General features: G+C 46.0%; 1 protein-coding gene across 11 annotated transcripts in view; it reads left to right on the top strand.

Annotated features, from left to right (window-relative positions):
• The window catches only part of FOXN3 (forkhead box N3), a 654,420-nt gene that overhangs the window by 603,944 nt on the left and 33,173 nt on the right, over positions 1 to 17,303 (top strand). For all 11 annotated transcript variants that reach the window (XM_086937639.1, XM_086937629.1, XM_086937636.1 and 8 more), the window contains one exon: positions 639 to 747. In XM_086937639.1, coding sequence (XP_086793765.1) covers positions 639 to 747 — 109 coding nt within the window. The remainder of the gene's footprint in view (positions 1 to 638; positions 748 to 17,303) is intronic.

Here is a 17,303-nt window from a genome sequence, read left to right as displayed (position 1 = left end):
AAGTGGTTCTTGAGTAAATCATGCAGCTGTTTTGATCTGGATGCCTCCTATAGCGCTTTGTGATAGAGAGGGCTGGATTTGCTAATAGCAGACTGTTTCTTTCTGTCAGTATATTTTACTCAGCACAGTTTCTGACCTGTTCAGAACTTATGATTGGCCGTTCATGTCATCGTGTTTAACATTCAACGTTTCAGGCTTTTTCCATGCCACTCAGCCCAAAGTGGATTTTCGTTCGCACTGAATTTGTGTCTTTTTTACTACTGAAGCTCATGGTTTTATACTTTACCCTGGCCTCACCTATCAATCGATGCTGTTATCGTTATTTGGTGCTCATTTAGTTTCATGGTGAATCCAGCAAATGCTTCCTAATGCGAAGTTTCCTTCCATCAGCTATGCATAATGCAGAGACCAATGCTCATAGCACTGGCCGGACCAAGAAAGGGTTTGCAATGACTGTTCGTCCCACAGACTGGAAAGCAAGTCTAATGAAACGAGGTGGGGTTGTCTATGGTCCCAGTTCCATCTCCGTCCAAAGTTTAGTCTGAACTTCAGCTCTAAAACAAACAAAAAAGAACAGCATGGAGACATAATGGTTGCTGAACTTATGGTGTTCTTGCTTCTCTCCTGTGTTTCTGCAGTACCTCCTGGTGTCATACAGAATGGGGCCCATGGACTCAGCAGAGGTATGCTCGATGAAGTGAGGCCGGTGCCAATCAACCCCATTGGAAGCGTGACTGCTGGAATAAGGTGAGGCGTGCATGACACCATTAGGGCCTTGACCCAGTTGATATGTTCCTGAAGCACGTGTGGTAGCTTTACAAGCTGGACAAGGGAAGTTCATTTTAACAATTATGTTATGTATTAATAATCTTTTTGCATAGTGTACTATGCAGTGCTATGCAGCTTTAGGGTGCTTTCGGGGACGAAGCAAAGCACCTCCAGGTAAAAAGCGACTACCACATGGAATATGGGCAGGTTTAGTTAAATGCTTTTTTTCAGAACTGAGATGGTCGTCCGTCCTTCATAATTCCATATCCAATGTATTTTAAAGAGCTGAGGCCTGTTAAGCATGCTAATTACCTACATATCTTAGTCTATAGAAACCCTATAACTCACCCTAGAGACATGAGGCGCTGCCATCAGTTTCAGATGCTCAGGCGGCTTACAGTTGGACCTGTGATAAAATAAGTTTGAAAAGCAGTAGACTGTAGAATAGTGAGCCACCGCTGGGAGTCCAGGGCAGGTTGCTAGGGATCATCACTTAGTGTCAGTCTTTCTATAAGCATGAACAACTTTTTTTTGCAGGTCATTGTTTTAGATCCCCGAGTGATCTCGTTTTTTTAAAACTATGCCAAATCAGCGAATGATCATGATTGAGGTGTGGATTGATGATTGATACAATATTCAGTATATTATGCATCGGTTGCTAACAAGGATCTTAACCTGTCTTACTACCATAGGGACGATGACTAGCTCACATTTTGGTGAGTGTGCTTGAGCTCAGGCTCAGAATTTTCCGTTTAAATCCATTTAAATAACTTTTAACCTAGACATTCATTAAAGAAAGCTGATAAATTAGGAGTGATTCTAACTTTACTGTAAATTAAAGTAGAGTTGAACTTCAACGATGAATAATTCTGCAAAAAGGGCTAAGGGGGCATCCCTGGAGCACATCCACAGAAGTGTTTTGATTTAATGTAGGAAGTTCAGGCCTACCGTGTTGGTATCTTCCTGACAGGAAGGAACACAAGCACTGTGACATCATTCCCGAGATGTGTTTCATTGAGACTTGAGGCGTGAGAACTAGAGTGAAAAGCTCCCTGCTGTATTTCTGTCCCGCGCCAGAAGATACTGTTGAATCACTGGTAACATTTTTGGCAACCCAGCGAATGTGTCATTAGAAGACTGTCCTTTTTGAACTTCTGTCTTTGTTTCACAGAACAAATGCTCGGTTTTTCATATTGAGCGTTGAATTAATCTACGTAGGAAAAAAGCGAGTAAACACAAAATAGATTATTTTCTAAGAAAAATAGTTCTTGCTCTTTCCAGGAGCATGTCAGTCTTCTTGAATGTGGAACAAGTGGTACTGAATAGACACTCTTGGAAGCTCTTCTTCTATAAAGGTAGGGTACTAGCCCACTCCAAATATCTTTAGTATCGGCAGGCAGTAGTTAGCTAAGACTACTGTGATTGTTGCAGGGAAGAGAAACTACACCACAAATTGACAAGTAGGCAGTTGTGTGAGCACTATGCTAAATCTATCCAGTTGCTTCTACAAATGTATGAGTGACTGAGCTGACAAGAGTATTATATATATATGTCTGGGGCTGAAGCCACACGATGAAAAAAATATAAAACCCTTACAGTAACTCTGGTAGTACAGCTGCAACAAGAACTGAGCTCAAAAACATGAGCACTCTCCGGTGGAGGTAACTCTAGCAGATCCAACAGCTACAGAATGGCACAGAAATAAAGACACCAGCACAATGAAAACAAGCAAGAGGCCTAGTCGGAAAGATAGACTCCAGATGAACATTACAAAGAGAAGCCGAGCTGTAAAGGGTACTAAAGTAGCAAACTGCGTGGAACTGGGGCAGAAGGTGCAAGCCATTGAGATTTGAGGGAACCTGCAACAAATGCAAGGGCACCTAACATTATTCTAGGAAGCAAGAGATTTTGTATTTTTTATGGAATGAGCAGGCGTTGCTGATGGTAAATCAAGGCATCAGACTGCTGAATTTTCAAAAATTAGAAAGCTGTTACCTTCCTGCACCGGGAACTGAGAACACAGAAGCCGACTTCACAAAACCCTTGGATAATGCGGAGGCCCAGAATCGCATAATTTCAGTGGCCCTGCTTAAGGGTTTCAGCTGGAACAGAAGATAGAAAGAGATTTCAAACGACTGCAGGTCTACTTGTCTTCATTCATAACAGAAGTGCGACATGCCATTGACTGGCTCTAAGAAATGCTTTTAACACTGGCTCAGCTTCCATATTGAGCCAAAAGATAATTCAAGTGTTTTCAGCCTAGAGACCAGGTCTCTCCTGGGTCTGACTGGGTGCTGTTTTAGTCTGTCTAGGGATTTTATTTGGGAGGAGACTTTTGCCAGTGCAATGCCTTGTGAGAGCTGTAGTTTGTGCTGTAAATTCGCAGCATTAGGAAGGTTGTAGAGTAGAAGTTGTAGCTTTATAGTTACCAGCACGTCCTTGGAATGTGCTTTGTGAACTTTATATTCTGGTTTCAGTGTTACAACCTCTGAATGGTTGATAAGAGCAGATTCCCGATCTTGGTCTTTTATTAGACCTGAACGTTTTGCAAGATGGCATATTTAATTGCAAAATATTCAGTATCGGTCGGTGGTGGCTGCTCGTAATTAAAGGTGGTGGGGTAACATGGGGGAAAATAACAAAAAATAATGAATAAATAAAGTGCACTTACCTGCCGCTGCGGCCTTCACCTTGGTGATTGACCTGAGCAGACTGATTTGCCGCTCACTCAGGCACAGGGAGCTTGTGCCATTTCTCCACCCAGCAGTGCAACACCGCTGGGATGGAGAAATGTAAGTGTGCATGTCAGTTTGGCTGTCCTACGACAGCCGGCCAAACCAACATGCGCACTTCCCCTGCCCCTACCACTCCTCTTCAGTCCTGCTGATGCATTGACGCTCACAGGATTGCCCCGCCCTAAGACTTGGCTGGCTTTAGCTCCCTAAGAAAAATAAGAGTTTTATTATCATTTTATTTTTCATGTTGGCCTCTGCTGCCTCTCAGCAGTGGGGTGATGCTCCTCTGCCATAACGGAAGACCCGCCCCTGGTATCGGTGTAGCTGAAAGTTGGAAAAGTCGTCTAGGAGACTAGAACACAGTGCATAATGGGACATTTACACCTTTTGCTTTGTGTATATTAACATTGACTACTGATTAATGTTTATTTCCCTGACCTAGGAGAACTGAACGTCCACAATCTGGTGGTAAACGAAGGGCCAGACTGCGGATTTTGACAGCAGTGATTTTTCGAGCCCCCCTCTCACTTCTATTTTTAGGCTATGAGATGGGGTGTGGGCAAGTGGTGCTGAGAGTAAAATGGCTTCAAAGGCCTATGTATTCACCTTCTGTTCCTATTTACAAAAGACTAGCCTATTGCCTGATAATTCAGCTTTTGTTTGCTATTTGCCATTCTCATCTTGGTCACATAAAACCTTACCGGTATGCGCTTATGCAAACAGTGGACATTGCTATGCATCAGTTATTTCTGCACAGAATATTGTATCCTTGTAGTCTGCATTTTGCGGGTTTTCTCATTTGAGATTAGCTTGCTTTTGATACGTGTTGTCTTTATACCCTGTCCTTTTCTGACCTGTCCTTAGGCAATCTGACTTAATAGTATTTCAGAATGATATTGAGTTTAATAAATATTATGATAAACTGGATGCTTTAGCCAGGGGCAAAGCAAAAACAGCCGAGTGTGGAATATTTTAACGCCCTTGTGACTTGGTTCTTGCGCGGATATTGCTCACAGAGGAGACTAAAGCGTTTAACTGGAAAGAATAGTTTTGTTCCCTCCAATATAGCTCAATTTCCAACCAGTTGGCTACTTACTAGAAGCATGATTAATAAAAGGCTTGTATAGGCCTGACTTTTCTAGACTAAACATATTATAGCTGTTATCAATACAATTGAACAAAGACAACAGTTTTAATTGTCCTATTCATCATTAGTTAGTCCAGCAGTAACAATCGTCTTGCTACCAGATGACATCGGCCAATGATTCCTCTATTGTAACTAAAATGGCTCTCTTGAAACCAAGCAGTCCGAGTCTGGTAACAGCTGGTGGTGGAATTGGAAACTTCTTTTTAAGCTGGTAATCCTCAATGACTTCTGGACATGTTTCTAGGACATCCTATTCTTACCAGCTTCCTCTGTAGTAAGGCCTTTTATCAATCAGTGCGTGGTGAAAATCATCCCTCGCTCCAGTTGCTTTACCTGACTGCCACACACACATGCAGCTAAAGGTGACCTGCATGTTGCACATCCACTTTAGTAGTGTTTGTTCTTTTCTTCCAAATTATCGATTTAAGAACCTTATCAATGGAGTCTTCTTTAGACCACATAGAGGGTTCTTCTGCCTACTTCTTCGTACAGTCCACACTCTTTTTGCTATTTAGTCTTTTTTTCAACTGTTTATTCCTTGTTTCTTTTGTTCTTTGGTAATGCGTCAGTTCACAAGTTTACAATAAGGATTAAAAACATGGTTCGATTGCACATAGAATTAAGCCTAAGCTAACCCTCACAAAGTCTGCCTTATCTGCCTGGGCTGTTGCAGTATAATGACTTCCTGTGTTTCATGTCTGAAGAATGCCCCAAATATCTTGAAACTGCTCCAAATGTGGTTCAAATGTAAAGCAGCTGTCTCACAAGAGATTCATAAGTCATACTATAATGTAATATATCAGAAGCACGCAAGAGCGACCAGGTGCTGGGCATGATACTATGTTGGGTAAGACCTTGGCACTACATGTTAGAATTCTGTGTGCACCATTCTGGGCCTTATGCAGGTTGTTTGGATCATACGCACTAGTGTCCAATGATTATGGGTTCGAAAACATCAGTTCTCCAGCATGGTCGTTTCTGGTATGTTATGTGCCGTAGTAAAATGTAGGGTCCTCAGCTATAGGCTCTAGAAACAATGGTGTTGATTAGACGACTGCCAAACCTTGCCATGGTGACCATGATGCACACAGTAACCCCATGCCTCTTTTCTGTGTCGGAAAGCAAGGCATTGTTTTGGCCCCACAGCTCACTCGGCTCACAGTGAAGTTATGGTAATTGACCATCTAGGACTATCTTCTGCAATACGAGGGTACGTAACCAGAAGGCAGACAGGCTGTGGAGACATCTAAACTTACACAATGTATATGAGAGCTCATCCAGGCAATCCTAAATGACTGATGGACATGTTTCTAGGACATCCTATACTTACCAGCTTCCTTTATGGTAAGGCCGTATACCAGTGCGTGTTAAAGTTTATCATCCCTCGCTCCACTTGCTTAACCTGCCTGCCAGGATCCTGGGAAGCCGGCTTCACCCACCTAGGCCTCTTTTCTGATAACAGCTGCTTGGAAACCCACCACCTGCAACCAATACAAAACCCAGTAGGTGAGATTTTTGACCAGATTTTTGATCACATGGTGGTATAGAGTCAGAAAGAGGTTTGAAACACCACTTCCTTTTGTCATACTTTGTGTGCCCCATGCCTAATCCATATAGGGGAAATCCCTTACTTTTAAATTCTGGACACATTCCACCGGACCATCTATGGTATTATTATAATTATTAATTTTATTAAGCGCACAGCTACCCAAAGGTTTCCTGGCGCTGACCAACAAAGGTATGAGATTGCAACAGATTACTGGTTGAATAGCCATGTCTTCAGGTCCCTGCGGAACTTCAGATAGTTGGGCTCAGTCCGAAGACCGAGAGGAAGGGAGTTCCACAGGGATGGACCCTAGAAGGAAAAGGAGCGACCTCCCATTCTTTCTCTCTTGATCCTTGGAATTAGAAGCTTGAATTGGGTGGATGATCTAAGGGTACGGGGAGGAACATAAGAAAGAATAAAAGATTTAAGGTATTGTGGGGCGTTGCCCGCAATGATTCTGTGTATAAAACACAGAGCCTTAAACTTAACCTGGCTCTCAATACGGAGCCAGTGAAGGCTACGTAGAAAGGGGGAGATGGAAGACCTGTTAGGGAGTTTGCCAAGAAGGCGAGCTGCCATGTTTTGAACAGTCTGCAATTTCCGGACAATCTCCTTTCCGGCACCCAGAAAGAGAACATTCCCATAGTCCAGGCGGGAGGTGATTAGTGCCTGGACTACGGTTTTCTGGGTGTCAAGAGGGAGCATCCAGAAGATTTTCTTTAACCACTTGAGAATGACCGTACACGTGGCGCAGACTTTCACAACATGGTCCCTCATTGATAATTGGTCATCAAAAATGATGCCCAAATTTCGAGCAGTTCTGGAGGGCAAGGGAGGGGTGCCCATTTGGTCAGGCCAGTGAGAGGGCCCCGATAGATCACAATTAGTCCCAAACAGAAGAAGCTCAGTTTTCCCTCCATTCAGTTTTAATTTATTCTCATACATCCAAGCAGAGATTTTACTAAGCCCGAGACGTAGGGAAGAAGGGAGGGATGTGTGGCTGGTGGATAATGAAAAGATTAACTGAGTATCATCAGCATACGAGTAGATGGAGAGCCCCGCTTGCTCCGCAATCGTAGCCAAAGGTCTCACGTACAGATTGAAGAGAAGGGGGCTCAGGATGGAACCCTGCGGAACCCTGTATGCTGATGTATGGGTTTTGGATGCTGATGAGGCTGAGAAAACTTGGAACGTCCTATTGCTCAGGAAACTAGTAAGCCATTCTAAGGCACGATGGGAGATGCCAATAGATCTGAAGGTGTTAATAAGGATAGAGTGGGAAACCGTGTCAAATGCAGCACTTAAGTCCAGCAGGAAAAGTGCCACTGTTTCCCCTCTATCCACCAGATGCCTAATAGTTTCCGAGACTCCCAATAGTGTAGATTCAGTGGAGAAGCCTGAGCGAAAACCCGACTGAGAAGGATGTAAAATAGTGTGGGCTTCGATATATTTAGTAAGTTGTTGATTAATGTGCTTCTCCAAGATTTTTGAGAAAACTGAAAGAAAGGAGATGGGACGAAAGTTAGCCAGATTGTTCGGATCAGCATTAACTTTTTTTAGCAGTGGTACAACCATCGCATGTTTCCATGATTGGGGAACCTTAGCCTCCCTAAGTGAGGTATTAAGTAACTCCAGAATGAGATTGAGTGAAGGGGAATCAAGGGTGAACAAAATTTGAGGGGGGATAGGATCTAGAGGGGAACCAGATTTAATGGTACTAATAATATTGCATAAAGTGAGTGGGGTCAAGGGAGTCCAAGCGGCAATTCCGGATTCTGATATGCAAAAATCTGGTTCCGGGTATTGGGAATTAGACGAGGGAGGGGAAGTAGTAGAAACAGCTGGGATTTTGGAGCGAAAGTCAGAGTCAATGTTTTCAATTTTTGAGATAAAGAAATCGGCTAAGGCATCACATTGCGTCTCATCTAAGCAGGGTGCCTTGGGTTGCTTAGTGGCGCCCGAGAGTTCTTGAACCACCTTAAACAGAGCTTTGGGGCGGTTCTGAGCATTGAGAATAGAGAGATTCACATATTCCGTTCTAGCATTTTTACAGAGGGCATGATAGCTGGATAACGCAGCTTTATATTCTAGTTTGGCGTGGGGGTCATAATTGGAGCGCCACTTCCGCTCAAGATGTTTGCAGCCGGATTTAGCTATTTTTAGCTGGTCATTAAACCAGGGAGCCGGGGGGTGATGTAAATTAAATTTCTGTTTGCGAAGAGGGAGGCAGGAGTTAACAGCAGAGGTAAGCCAGTTATTAATGATGTCCGACTGCTCAAGACAACTAATCTCACTAAGTGGTGTAGAGACCAAGAGGGCAGCATTAAGTTTGTTTGTATCCAAGTTTTTCCAGTTTCTAGTCAGTCTAGGTGTAGCTGGAGTAGCTGGAGGAGTTCGACCTGGTTCAATAATCATGGAGATTCTCTGTTACTCTGACCGTTGCTGTGGTCGCCTTCTTTTCACCTGGACCCTTCTCAGCAGAAGCAGCACCTCGCCGGACGCGCTCCGCGGGTCCCGCTTCGCCGCGTGGTGCGAGGAGCTGTGTGCTTCAGGGGCGCTGTATCTCAGGAACTGACACCGGATTGGGCAAGTGAGGTCAGGCAGGCACAGGGCTGCGAGCGGACCGGCAGGGACTCCAACTACCAGGAGCCCCTGCGTGCTGGTCAACCCTCAACACCTGGGTCGCTCTCCCTGTTCGCCACGCCCCCTGCCCCAGCAGTGGTAAAAGCAGCCTTTGGCAAGATCGTCGTGGGATTCTCTGTTACTCTGACCGTTGCTGTGGTCGCCTTCTTTTCACCTGGACCCTTCTCAGCAGAAGCAGCACCTCGCCGCGTGGTGCGAGGAGCTGTGTGCTTCAGGGGCGCTGTATCTCAGGAACTGACACCGGATTGGGCAAGTGAGGTCAGGCAGGCACAGGGCTGCGAGCGGACCGGCAGGGACTCCAACTACCAGGAGCCCCTGCGTGCTGGTCAACCCTCAACACCTGGGTCGCTCTCCCTGTTCGCCACGCCCCCTGCCCCAGCAGTGGTAAAAGCAGCCTTTGGCAAGATCGTTGTGGGATTCTCTGTTACTCTGACCGTTGCTGTGGTCGCCTTCTTTTCACCTGGACCCTTCTCAGCAGAAGCAGCACCTCGCCGGACCCGCTCCGCGGGTCCCGCTTCGCCGCGTGGTGCGAGGAGCTGTGTGCTTCAGGGGCGCTGTATCTCAGGAACTGACACCGGATTGGGCAAGTGAGGTCAGGCAGGCACAGGGCTGCGAGCGGACCGGCAGGGACTCCAACTACCAGGAGCCCCTGCGTGCTGGTCAACCCTCAACACCTGGGTCGCTCTCCCTGTTCGCCACGCCCCCTGCCCCAGCAGTGGTAAAAGCAGCCTTTGGCAAGATCGTTGTGGGATTCTCTGTTACTCTGACCGTTGCTGTGGTCGCCTTCTTTTCACCTGGACCCTTCTCAGCAGAAGCAGCACCTCGCCGCGTGGTGCGAGGAGCTGTGTGCTTCAGGGGCGCTGTATCTCAGGAACTGACACCGGATTGGGCAAGTGAGGTCAGGCAGGCACAGGGCTGCGAGCGGACCGGCAGGGACTCCAACTACCAGGAGCCCCTGCGTGCTGGTCAACCCTCAACACCTGGGTCGCTCTCCCTGTTCGCCACGCCCCCTGCCCCACCCTTTCCTCTTATTAGTCTACTATAACCCCGCTGCGCGGGAGCGCGCGGGAGGGCGCCGGGAGAAGCCCGGGACAAGGGCGGGACCGTCTGTGGCCGTCCGGGGCCGCAGGAGGCCGGGCTGGGCCACCCCTCTTACCATCGCCATTTAACATCTATCCCAGTAAGTGACATAGATTTTTCCTTATTATTTTGTAATCAATATGGCAATGACTGCTAATACAAGCCCTGCAATCAGCAATTCGATGCCTCTTACTACGGAGCCTGGTCCGCTGGCCATTGGTCCCCTTGACAAATTCTTTTTTAATCGCTCATTGTCAATAGACAAAGAACTAACTTTGGCTGAGAAGCGTGCCGAGCGCAGGTTATCCATCGAAATACTCAAGAACTCTACAGACAAGTTTCCAAATGTAGCCTACCCCACTTTGGTAACCCCTCTATCATCAGTGAACCTCCCAGTTACATACGAACTCCGTGAGGCTCAGGGTGACAAAGTAAATAAGAGTGTTGTAGCAGAAACAAATAATTCTTGTGGTAGTATATCCCACTCATCACCGCACTCTGATTTGGGTCTTCAGGCTACATTGACCAATTCCAAAACTGGATCCAAAAGGAAACGTCCAGCTTCCGTAAAAAAATGTAAAAAGATGGTCAGACCTCCACAAAAATTCAGGAAGCTACATAAACCTGTCAACATCGGGAGGGCAGTCAATGAACAAGTCCAAATTACAGGAAGTGTAATATCAACTATTCCTGTATCCCAGGATAATCAAGACAAAGAGGACATTTCTTGTTCTGCTTCTAATGTACCGAGTAACGAAAATGTTGTATCATTTATAAATGTGCTTCCAGAATTGGAAAAAATGTTTAAACTGCTACTTACCCCCATTGAGGATAGAATTGCTAAGCTCACAGATAGGTTAAACCACTTTGAGCAGACAACTTTAGACAATTTCTATTCTACAAAATCCCTGATTAAAGTAAGTAGGGTGGAAACAAACCCAAACCCCCAGGTTGTAAATAACCCTCATGTACAGGACAAGGGTAGAAATCCCCGAAATGGCTCTCCTTTACCTCCCAAACAAAACAAACTTCTAGCCAAAGCCACTGCAAAAACTGTAGATAGGGCTGAGAGAGTGACTGCGGGTCCTGAATCATCGCCGTCGATCTCAACACATCCTTCACAGCCCATATTAGCCCAGACACAAAACCAACCGGCAGTTGCAGACGCTGTGGTCACGTTGTGTCAGCAAGTGGGTAAAGTAACAACATCAGTAAACGTAACCAACAATACACGTATACCTCCAAACATCCCGGGGGGTGGTAATGGGGCCATTGTATACCAGTCGGCTGGGAAATCTTTAACATCGTCCCAAGCAAATAACAAATTACAGGTGCAGAAACCTGCCCTCCAACTTGTTCCCCAAGTTCCCAAATCTATCCCACCGCCCTTGCCAAAGCCACCTCATAGAAAACCCCCAATAAATCTTACCCCAGACTCCTTCCCCTATGTGGCAGTGCTTATCAATGTACCACCTTTACCCCCAGGGCAGAGAGAAAATTTCCAGATGCTTAAAAACAAGACCATGCACTGGTTAAAGGAAAATCGTCCTCTGCCGGGTGATATTGATGGGCTAATAATAGGGGCTAGGAGAATTGACTGGATGGGTTATACACCAAAAACCCTGGGGGGTGACTGTATAGTGGTTAACTTTCAAGACCCTAGGGTGGTGGGATGGATAACAAGGCAGGGATGGGGAACAAATAAGGGTGGTATTGGTATTGTGGACCTTACCTTCTTTTACCCCCGACCCTCAAGTGTAACTACAAGTCTACTCAACGAGCCCTTAATTCCCCCCATTGTACCATGGCCAGTTACTCCTTTACCACCTCCCCCTGTTGGTTATAATCATATTCCACATACATATTGTAATTCCTATGTGGGATGGCAGGAGTCAGGTTGGGGGTATTGACATACTGGTATTGATAGCATGGGTGGAATCATAAAAGAAGTGGAAGGGACACGTGATGCTTGTGGTAATACCATTTCTATAAATCTCCTGGAGAACAACATCGAGGCTGGGTGTGTGGTTGGAGAAGGTGGTTTAAGACTGGGAACACTAAATACAAATGTCTTATACCCTGCAACAGTTGATTTAATTGTGGACCCAACAGATGATTTAGATAGGCTGACTAGTCCAATGAAAAGCCCAATGTCAGCCCATGTATTTCCACTTGTCAAAGCTCGGGTTGGGACAGATGTGACCAGCGGTACTCTTTTATCTTGGAATGTCGCCGGGTTGGCTAGTAAGTTGGATTCCCAACTTTGGGTGGAGTTCATAAGTGGTTTTGACATCTGTTGCTTTCAAGAAACCTGGGCTTGTGATCCACTCTTTTGCCTAGGGTACTTGAATTACTGTATACCGGCCTCAAAAGGGGGAAGAGGGCGGCCCAAGGGTGGCCTAACTGTTTGGGTTAGACAAGGTTTGGACATTGATATAAAAATCCTAGACGTGGGAAATATCGATCTACAAGCTCTCAGACTCTCCTTCGTAAAAGGCCAACCAATTGACTTATACAATGTTTATGTGAGAGGAGATAAAGTAACAAGTCTATCCACTATCGAGTTGTTGTCTGATGTCATGGAGGTCAATTCCCGGGAAAATGTAAAGATAATTGTTGGGGACTTAAACAGGACCTTTGAACCCTTGGACTGTACAAATGATTTTATGGAGAGCGAAGAGGATAATCTCTGGGGAGTACCATCTCTAAACTTAAAACCCGTGAAGCGATGGACAAAAGAGATTGTATTGCTAAATGGAATTTGCTTGGAACATGGTCTAAGAGCTCTTAATGGCAGGACACCCGGTGACAAGGAGGGCAGCTACACTTTTGATAATGGTATTAATAGGAGCCGAATTGATTATATATTGTGTAGTCTCCAACTGTGGAATGGGGTTGTCGACATGGCTGTTAGGCCCCGGGTTGAAAGTGACCACAACCCCCTATGTGTGTCACATAATTGGTGGAATACAGGTCTAGGAAACCCTACTGAGACACACGACGAAACCCCTCTTTTAAGCAACGACGAGCGAAGGTTAAAATGGCCCAAGGTACTAGCAAATGAGGCCATTCTGACATATATTACTAATGAGGTCGATCGTGCAATTTCAGAAATTGAAGCAGTAGTCCCAGTGGTGCCAGGGGACAACGGTATCACTGAAATCCATAATAGGTTATTCTCCCTCTTAAGACCATGTTTTTTCATTAGGAAAAGTAAAGGGAAGAAAACCAAGGTAGTGGGCAGGTGGTTTGATAACCACTGTAGAGTAGCACGTCTAGATCTGGGGCATGCATTAAGGAACAGGGATCGTGCCGCAGTGGCAAAAAATAGAAAACTCTATAAATCAGCCATCTATCGCGCTAAAAAGAAATGGGACAAAGACCATTGGGCCCAACTAAAAGAAGCCTCTGATAATAAAGACTCAATGTTATTCTGGAAAATTATCAAGTGGGGTAGTGGTGCGGGCCCAGCTAAACCCGATAACAATGTACCAGTGGGATCCTGGGTCGATTACTTCGGGCCACAGTACGCGGAAAGTAATAAATCCGTGGTTGCTGACAATATAATACTGGTTTATGCAACCGAAGATTTATTCTCCTTTAGTGAAGCAGAAATCGCCATCTGTTCCACGAAATGTGGGAGGGCGCTAGGTCCAGATGGCATTCCCCCTGACATCTTCAAACATGATGTGACTAGATGGGCGAGATACACCCTCCTTGTGGCAAATGCTTTAGCAAAGGGGGCAGTGGTTCCAGATATTTGGAAGGGTGCAACCATTATCCCCATCCACAAGAAGGGCGATCGCTCATTGCCTGCTAATTACAGGCCTATAAGTCTAATAGCCACCATGCAGAAAATAGTCGGGAGAATGGTAACAAACCAGCTAATGGACTGGGTAGAAGATAATAGCGCCCTTTCCCCATACCAAGCGGGATTCAGGCGAGCAACTAGTACCATCGACCAGGTCTTCCGCTTCACCATATTGCGGTGGAAGACCGTCGAACTGGGTAGGGGCAGCCTGTACGTCGCCTTTGTCGACCTGCGGGCGGCGTTCGATCTAGTCCCCCGGTACAAGTTATGGTCGGTTCTCCAAAAGCTGGGGATTCCTGCAGAACTGCTAACATTAATCATGCGACTGCATGAATCCAACTTTGCCAGAGTCCAGTGGGGAGGTAGTAGGGAGATAACATCGGACTTCCCTGTGGAGAGGGGTGTTAGGCAAGGCTGTTCCATGGCCCCTCTACTTTTCTCGTTATTCATTAACGGGATAGTCGAGAGAATGTTGAGGGCGAGTGTAGATGCCCCATCGTTAGCGGACACCAGGGTTCCGATCCTGATGTTCGCTGACGACACTCTTATTTTGTCTAAGACCCCCATGGGGCTGCAACGTGCATTGAGCATTTTCGATGCTTTTTGCCTGGAGCACGGGCTAGAGGTAAACGTTGGAAAAACCAAACTAATGGCCTTTTCTGCAGGACGTAGAAGCTATCCTAAAATAATTCTAAACAACAGCAGGCTCGACATAGTTAATGAATTCACGTATCTGGGAGTGCAGATCGCGGGGGGGACTGGCTGGACGCATCATGTGAACAAAGTAGTCCTGAAGCACCAGCAGCTCTCAGGTGCCCTAAGGGGGGAACACCGTAAATCAAAAACAAAACCTATAAAACCCGCAATGACAGTGTATGATGCGAAGGTTTTGGGTGCCACCCTATATGGCGCGGAACTATGGGCTTGGAATAGTCTGGTGGCTCTCCAGAATTCCGAGAACAAGTTCATGCGAGGGATTACTGGACTTCCACAGAGCACCCCCCTAATCCCATTGTTCCTGGAGTTAGGCAGACGAACGATTGTCGACAGAGCTCGACTGCGACCAGTTCTTTACTGGAGACGTCTTTGGACGACTCCAGAAATAAGACAGTACGCAGAGGGCTTTCTGTGGATAATCAAGGAAGATATCTTCCATAAGATAAAATGGTTAAAACACCTGAAAACCATGTTGGTAAATCTGGGGTTTTCGAATCTCTGGAATAACCCCGAGGGAGAGATCTTCCCAAGTAAAGAAGCCCTCAAAGAGCAATATTGGGAATGGGTGGGAGGCAAGATGCTAAATAACACCAGGACAGATTCTATGTCTGGTCGTTTTCTGGAGACCAAAATCTTTCCCGTCCTAGAAAACTACTGGTCCAACATTACGGTACCGATGGACAGGAAACTTGTCTTCCAGTTAAGGTCAGGATCTATCCCCCTTAAGAAATTAACATCTGGCTGGCACAGACCCACTAACAATCTATGTCCTGCTTGCGAAAATGCTGAGGAGAGCCTAGGCCATTTTCTCTTCGCATGTCGAGCCTATGCAAACCCGAGGAGAAAATGGCTCTCGCCGGTATGCAAAAATTTGGGGACACGCGATAGTGCAGTGGCCTTAAGAATCCTACGCACAACAAACCAGGATTCGCTAGTGACGGGGGTAGCCAAATTCATGGGTTGGGCTTGGGCGATAAGACGACGGTCTTTGGGGGGTAGTAGGTAATCAGGGATTCCCTTTAATAATTTTTGTGTAATTGGTATAAATTGTTTTATCTGTGATGTTGTATGTGCTGCACTGTGTTTAATGAAGTTTTTATCCTGTGATTATGTATTTTGAGTAAACTGTCTTGATTTTATGTGCTTTTATGAGAATTGTCTCGAATAAAGCTTATACAACAACAACATAATCATGGAGAACTCCACAAGAAAGTGGTCAGACCAGGGAACCGGTAAAGCTGGCTTGCACTCAACCGCCGCAAGATTGGATAGCACAGGATCAAGTAGATTGCCTGCTTTGTGAGTAGGGCCGGTATTATGCAGGCTAATGTTGAGGGCAGCTAGGTCAGCTAACAGAATAGAGCTACTGGGACAAGCTTTGTCGTTAAAGTGAATGTTGAAATCTCCGACGAGTACAAAGTTTGCCGAGTTCAGTAATAGTGGAGCTATATGCTCAGCAAGTGAGGACGCCCATGAACCAGCTGGGCCCGGGGGGGCGATAAATGAGGACACCAGACAGCGTGAAGTTGGCAGATAGGGATATTTTAAACAACCCAGCTTCACAGTTGGGAATGTCTAATTCCTCCCATTTACATGAATAGCGTTTTTTAAAAACGACCGCAATCCCTCCATCCTCCTTTTTTACTCTGTTCCTGGAAACATAGGTATAGCTGTCCGGAAGAGATGCGGCAATGTCAGGACCCGAATGGTCATTTAGCCACGTTTCCGTCAGAAACAAAGCGTCAGGTTGAAACGAGACCAGGAGATCAAAAATATTTCTGTAGTGTTTAGGAAGAGATCTGCAGTTTAAGTTAATAAAATTCATTGTGTTAGGAGGGTGTTCCTGATTGTTTTTACATGGAAAAGTGGAAGACGAAATGGCCAACAGGGAGGGTAGTGCTGAAAGGCTGAAGGAGCAGCCAGGGCAGGAGCTGGGGGATAATTGAGCATCCATGGGGATAGCGTGCGAGCATTGGGGAAGTTTAAGGGCCATAAGTATATCTTTAGAGTATGTTATAATAGAGGTTGAGTTCTTACTAACAAGGGATGCGGCCCCTGGCCGCGTTCAGTCGCGGACGAGCGCAGACGGGCTGGACTCTGGCGCGACTCCGGCGCGCCATCGTCGCGCCCGCTGCGCTCGTCCGCTGCGCGTCGGCCAGCACATCGATTAAATAGGGAGGCGGCGGTGTGCTGACTAGACCGCTCACCCCCGCTTCCGCCGGAAGTGAAAAGGGAAAGAGAGACCTCCATCCACCCACGAGCGCGGCTCGGGGAGGAACGGGGAGGGGGAAGAGCAAATACAAGCAGTGACTGTTCTTCTAAATTTAAAAAATGCGATGTGAGTATTTAAAATGTTAACATAAGCACACAGTGCCTGCTACCCGTGTCCCCCTGCCCTCTCACAGCAGAACACACACAGGGGCTGCAATGTTAAATAGTTTCATTAAAAGAAGTAAAGCGCAATGCGTGGAGCACCTCAGTCGAGCCCCACACAAATTAGGATAATATGAACAGCACAGTGCAGTGCAAGCACAAGGTCGTGCCCCCCGCAGAATCAAGCTTCAATAAATGCACAGTTTAAACGCGGTACCGACACATAAATCGTGCCCCCCGCAGAAGATCTTCAAGTCAGCAATATCACAAGCACGTACACTTGTTCGTACCACTGGCACACTCAAGGCTTTTTTCAGAAAGAAGGAAATAAGGACGATTACAAGTGTCACTACATGTCCATATTGAAATCACTATGCACTCAAGGGTTTCATTCTGAGTCAATGAGCAGTTGAGTCAAAATTTCTTTTCTACAACTATTTTCTTGAGTCATTGGCTAGTTGATGCTGCCTTTCTTCTCTTGCT

The sequence above is a fragment of the Lissotriton vulgaris genome, chromosome 9 (assembly GCF_964263255.1).
Source record: "Lissotriton vulgaris chromosome 9, aLisVul1.2, whole genome shotgun sequence".
Lineage (NCBI taxonomy): Eukaryota > Metazoa > Chordata > Amphibia > Caudata > Salamandridae > Lissotriton > Lissotriton vulgaris.
This window is presented reverse-complemented; position numbering and strand designations above follow the sequence as displayed.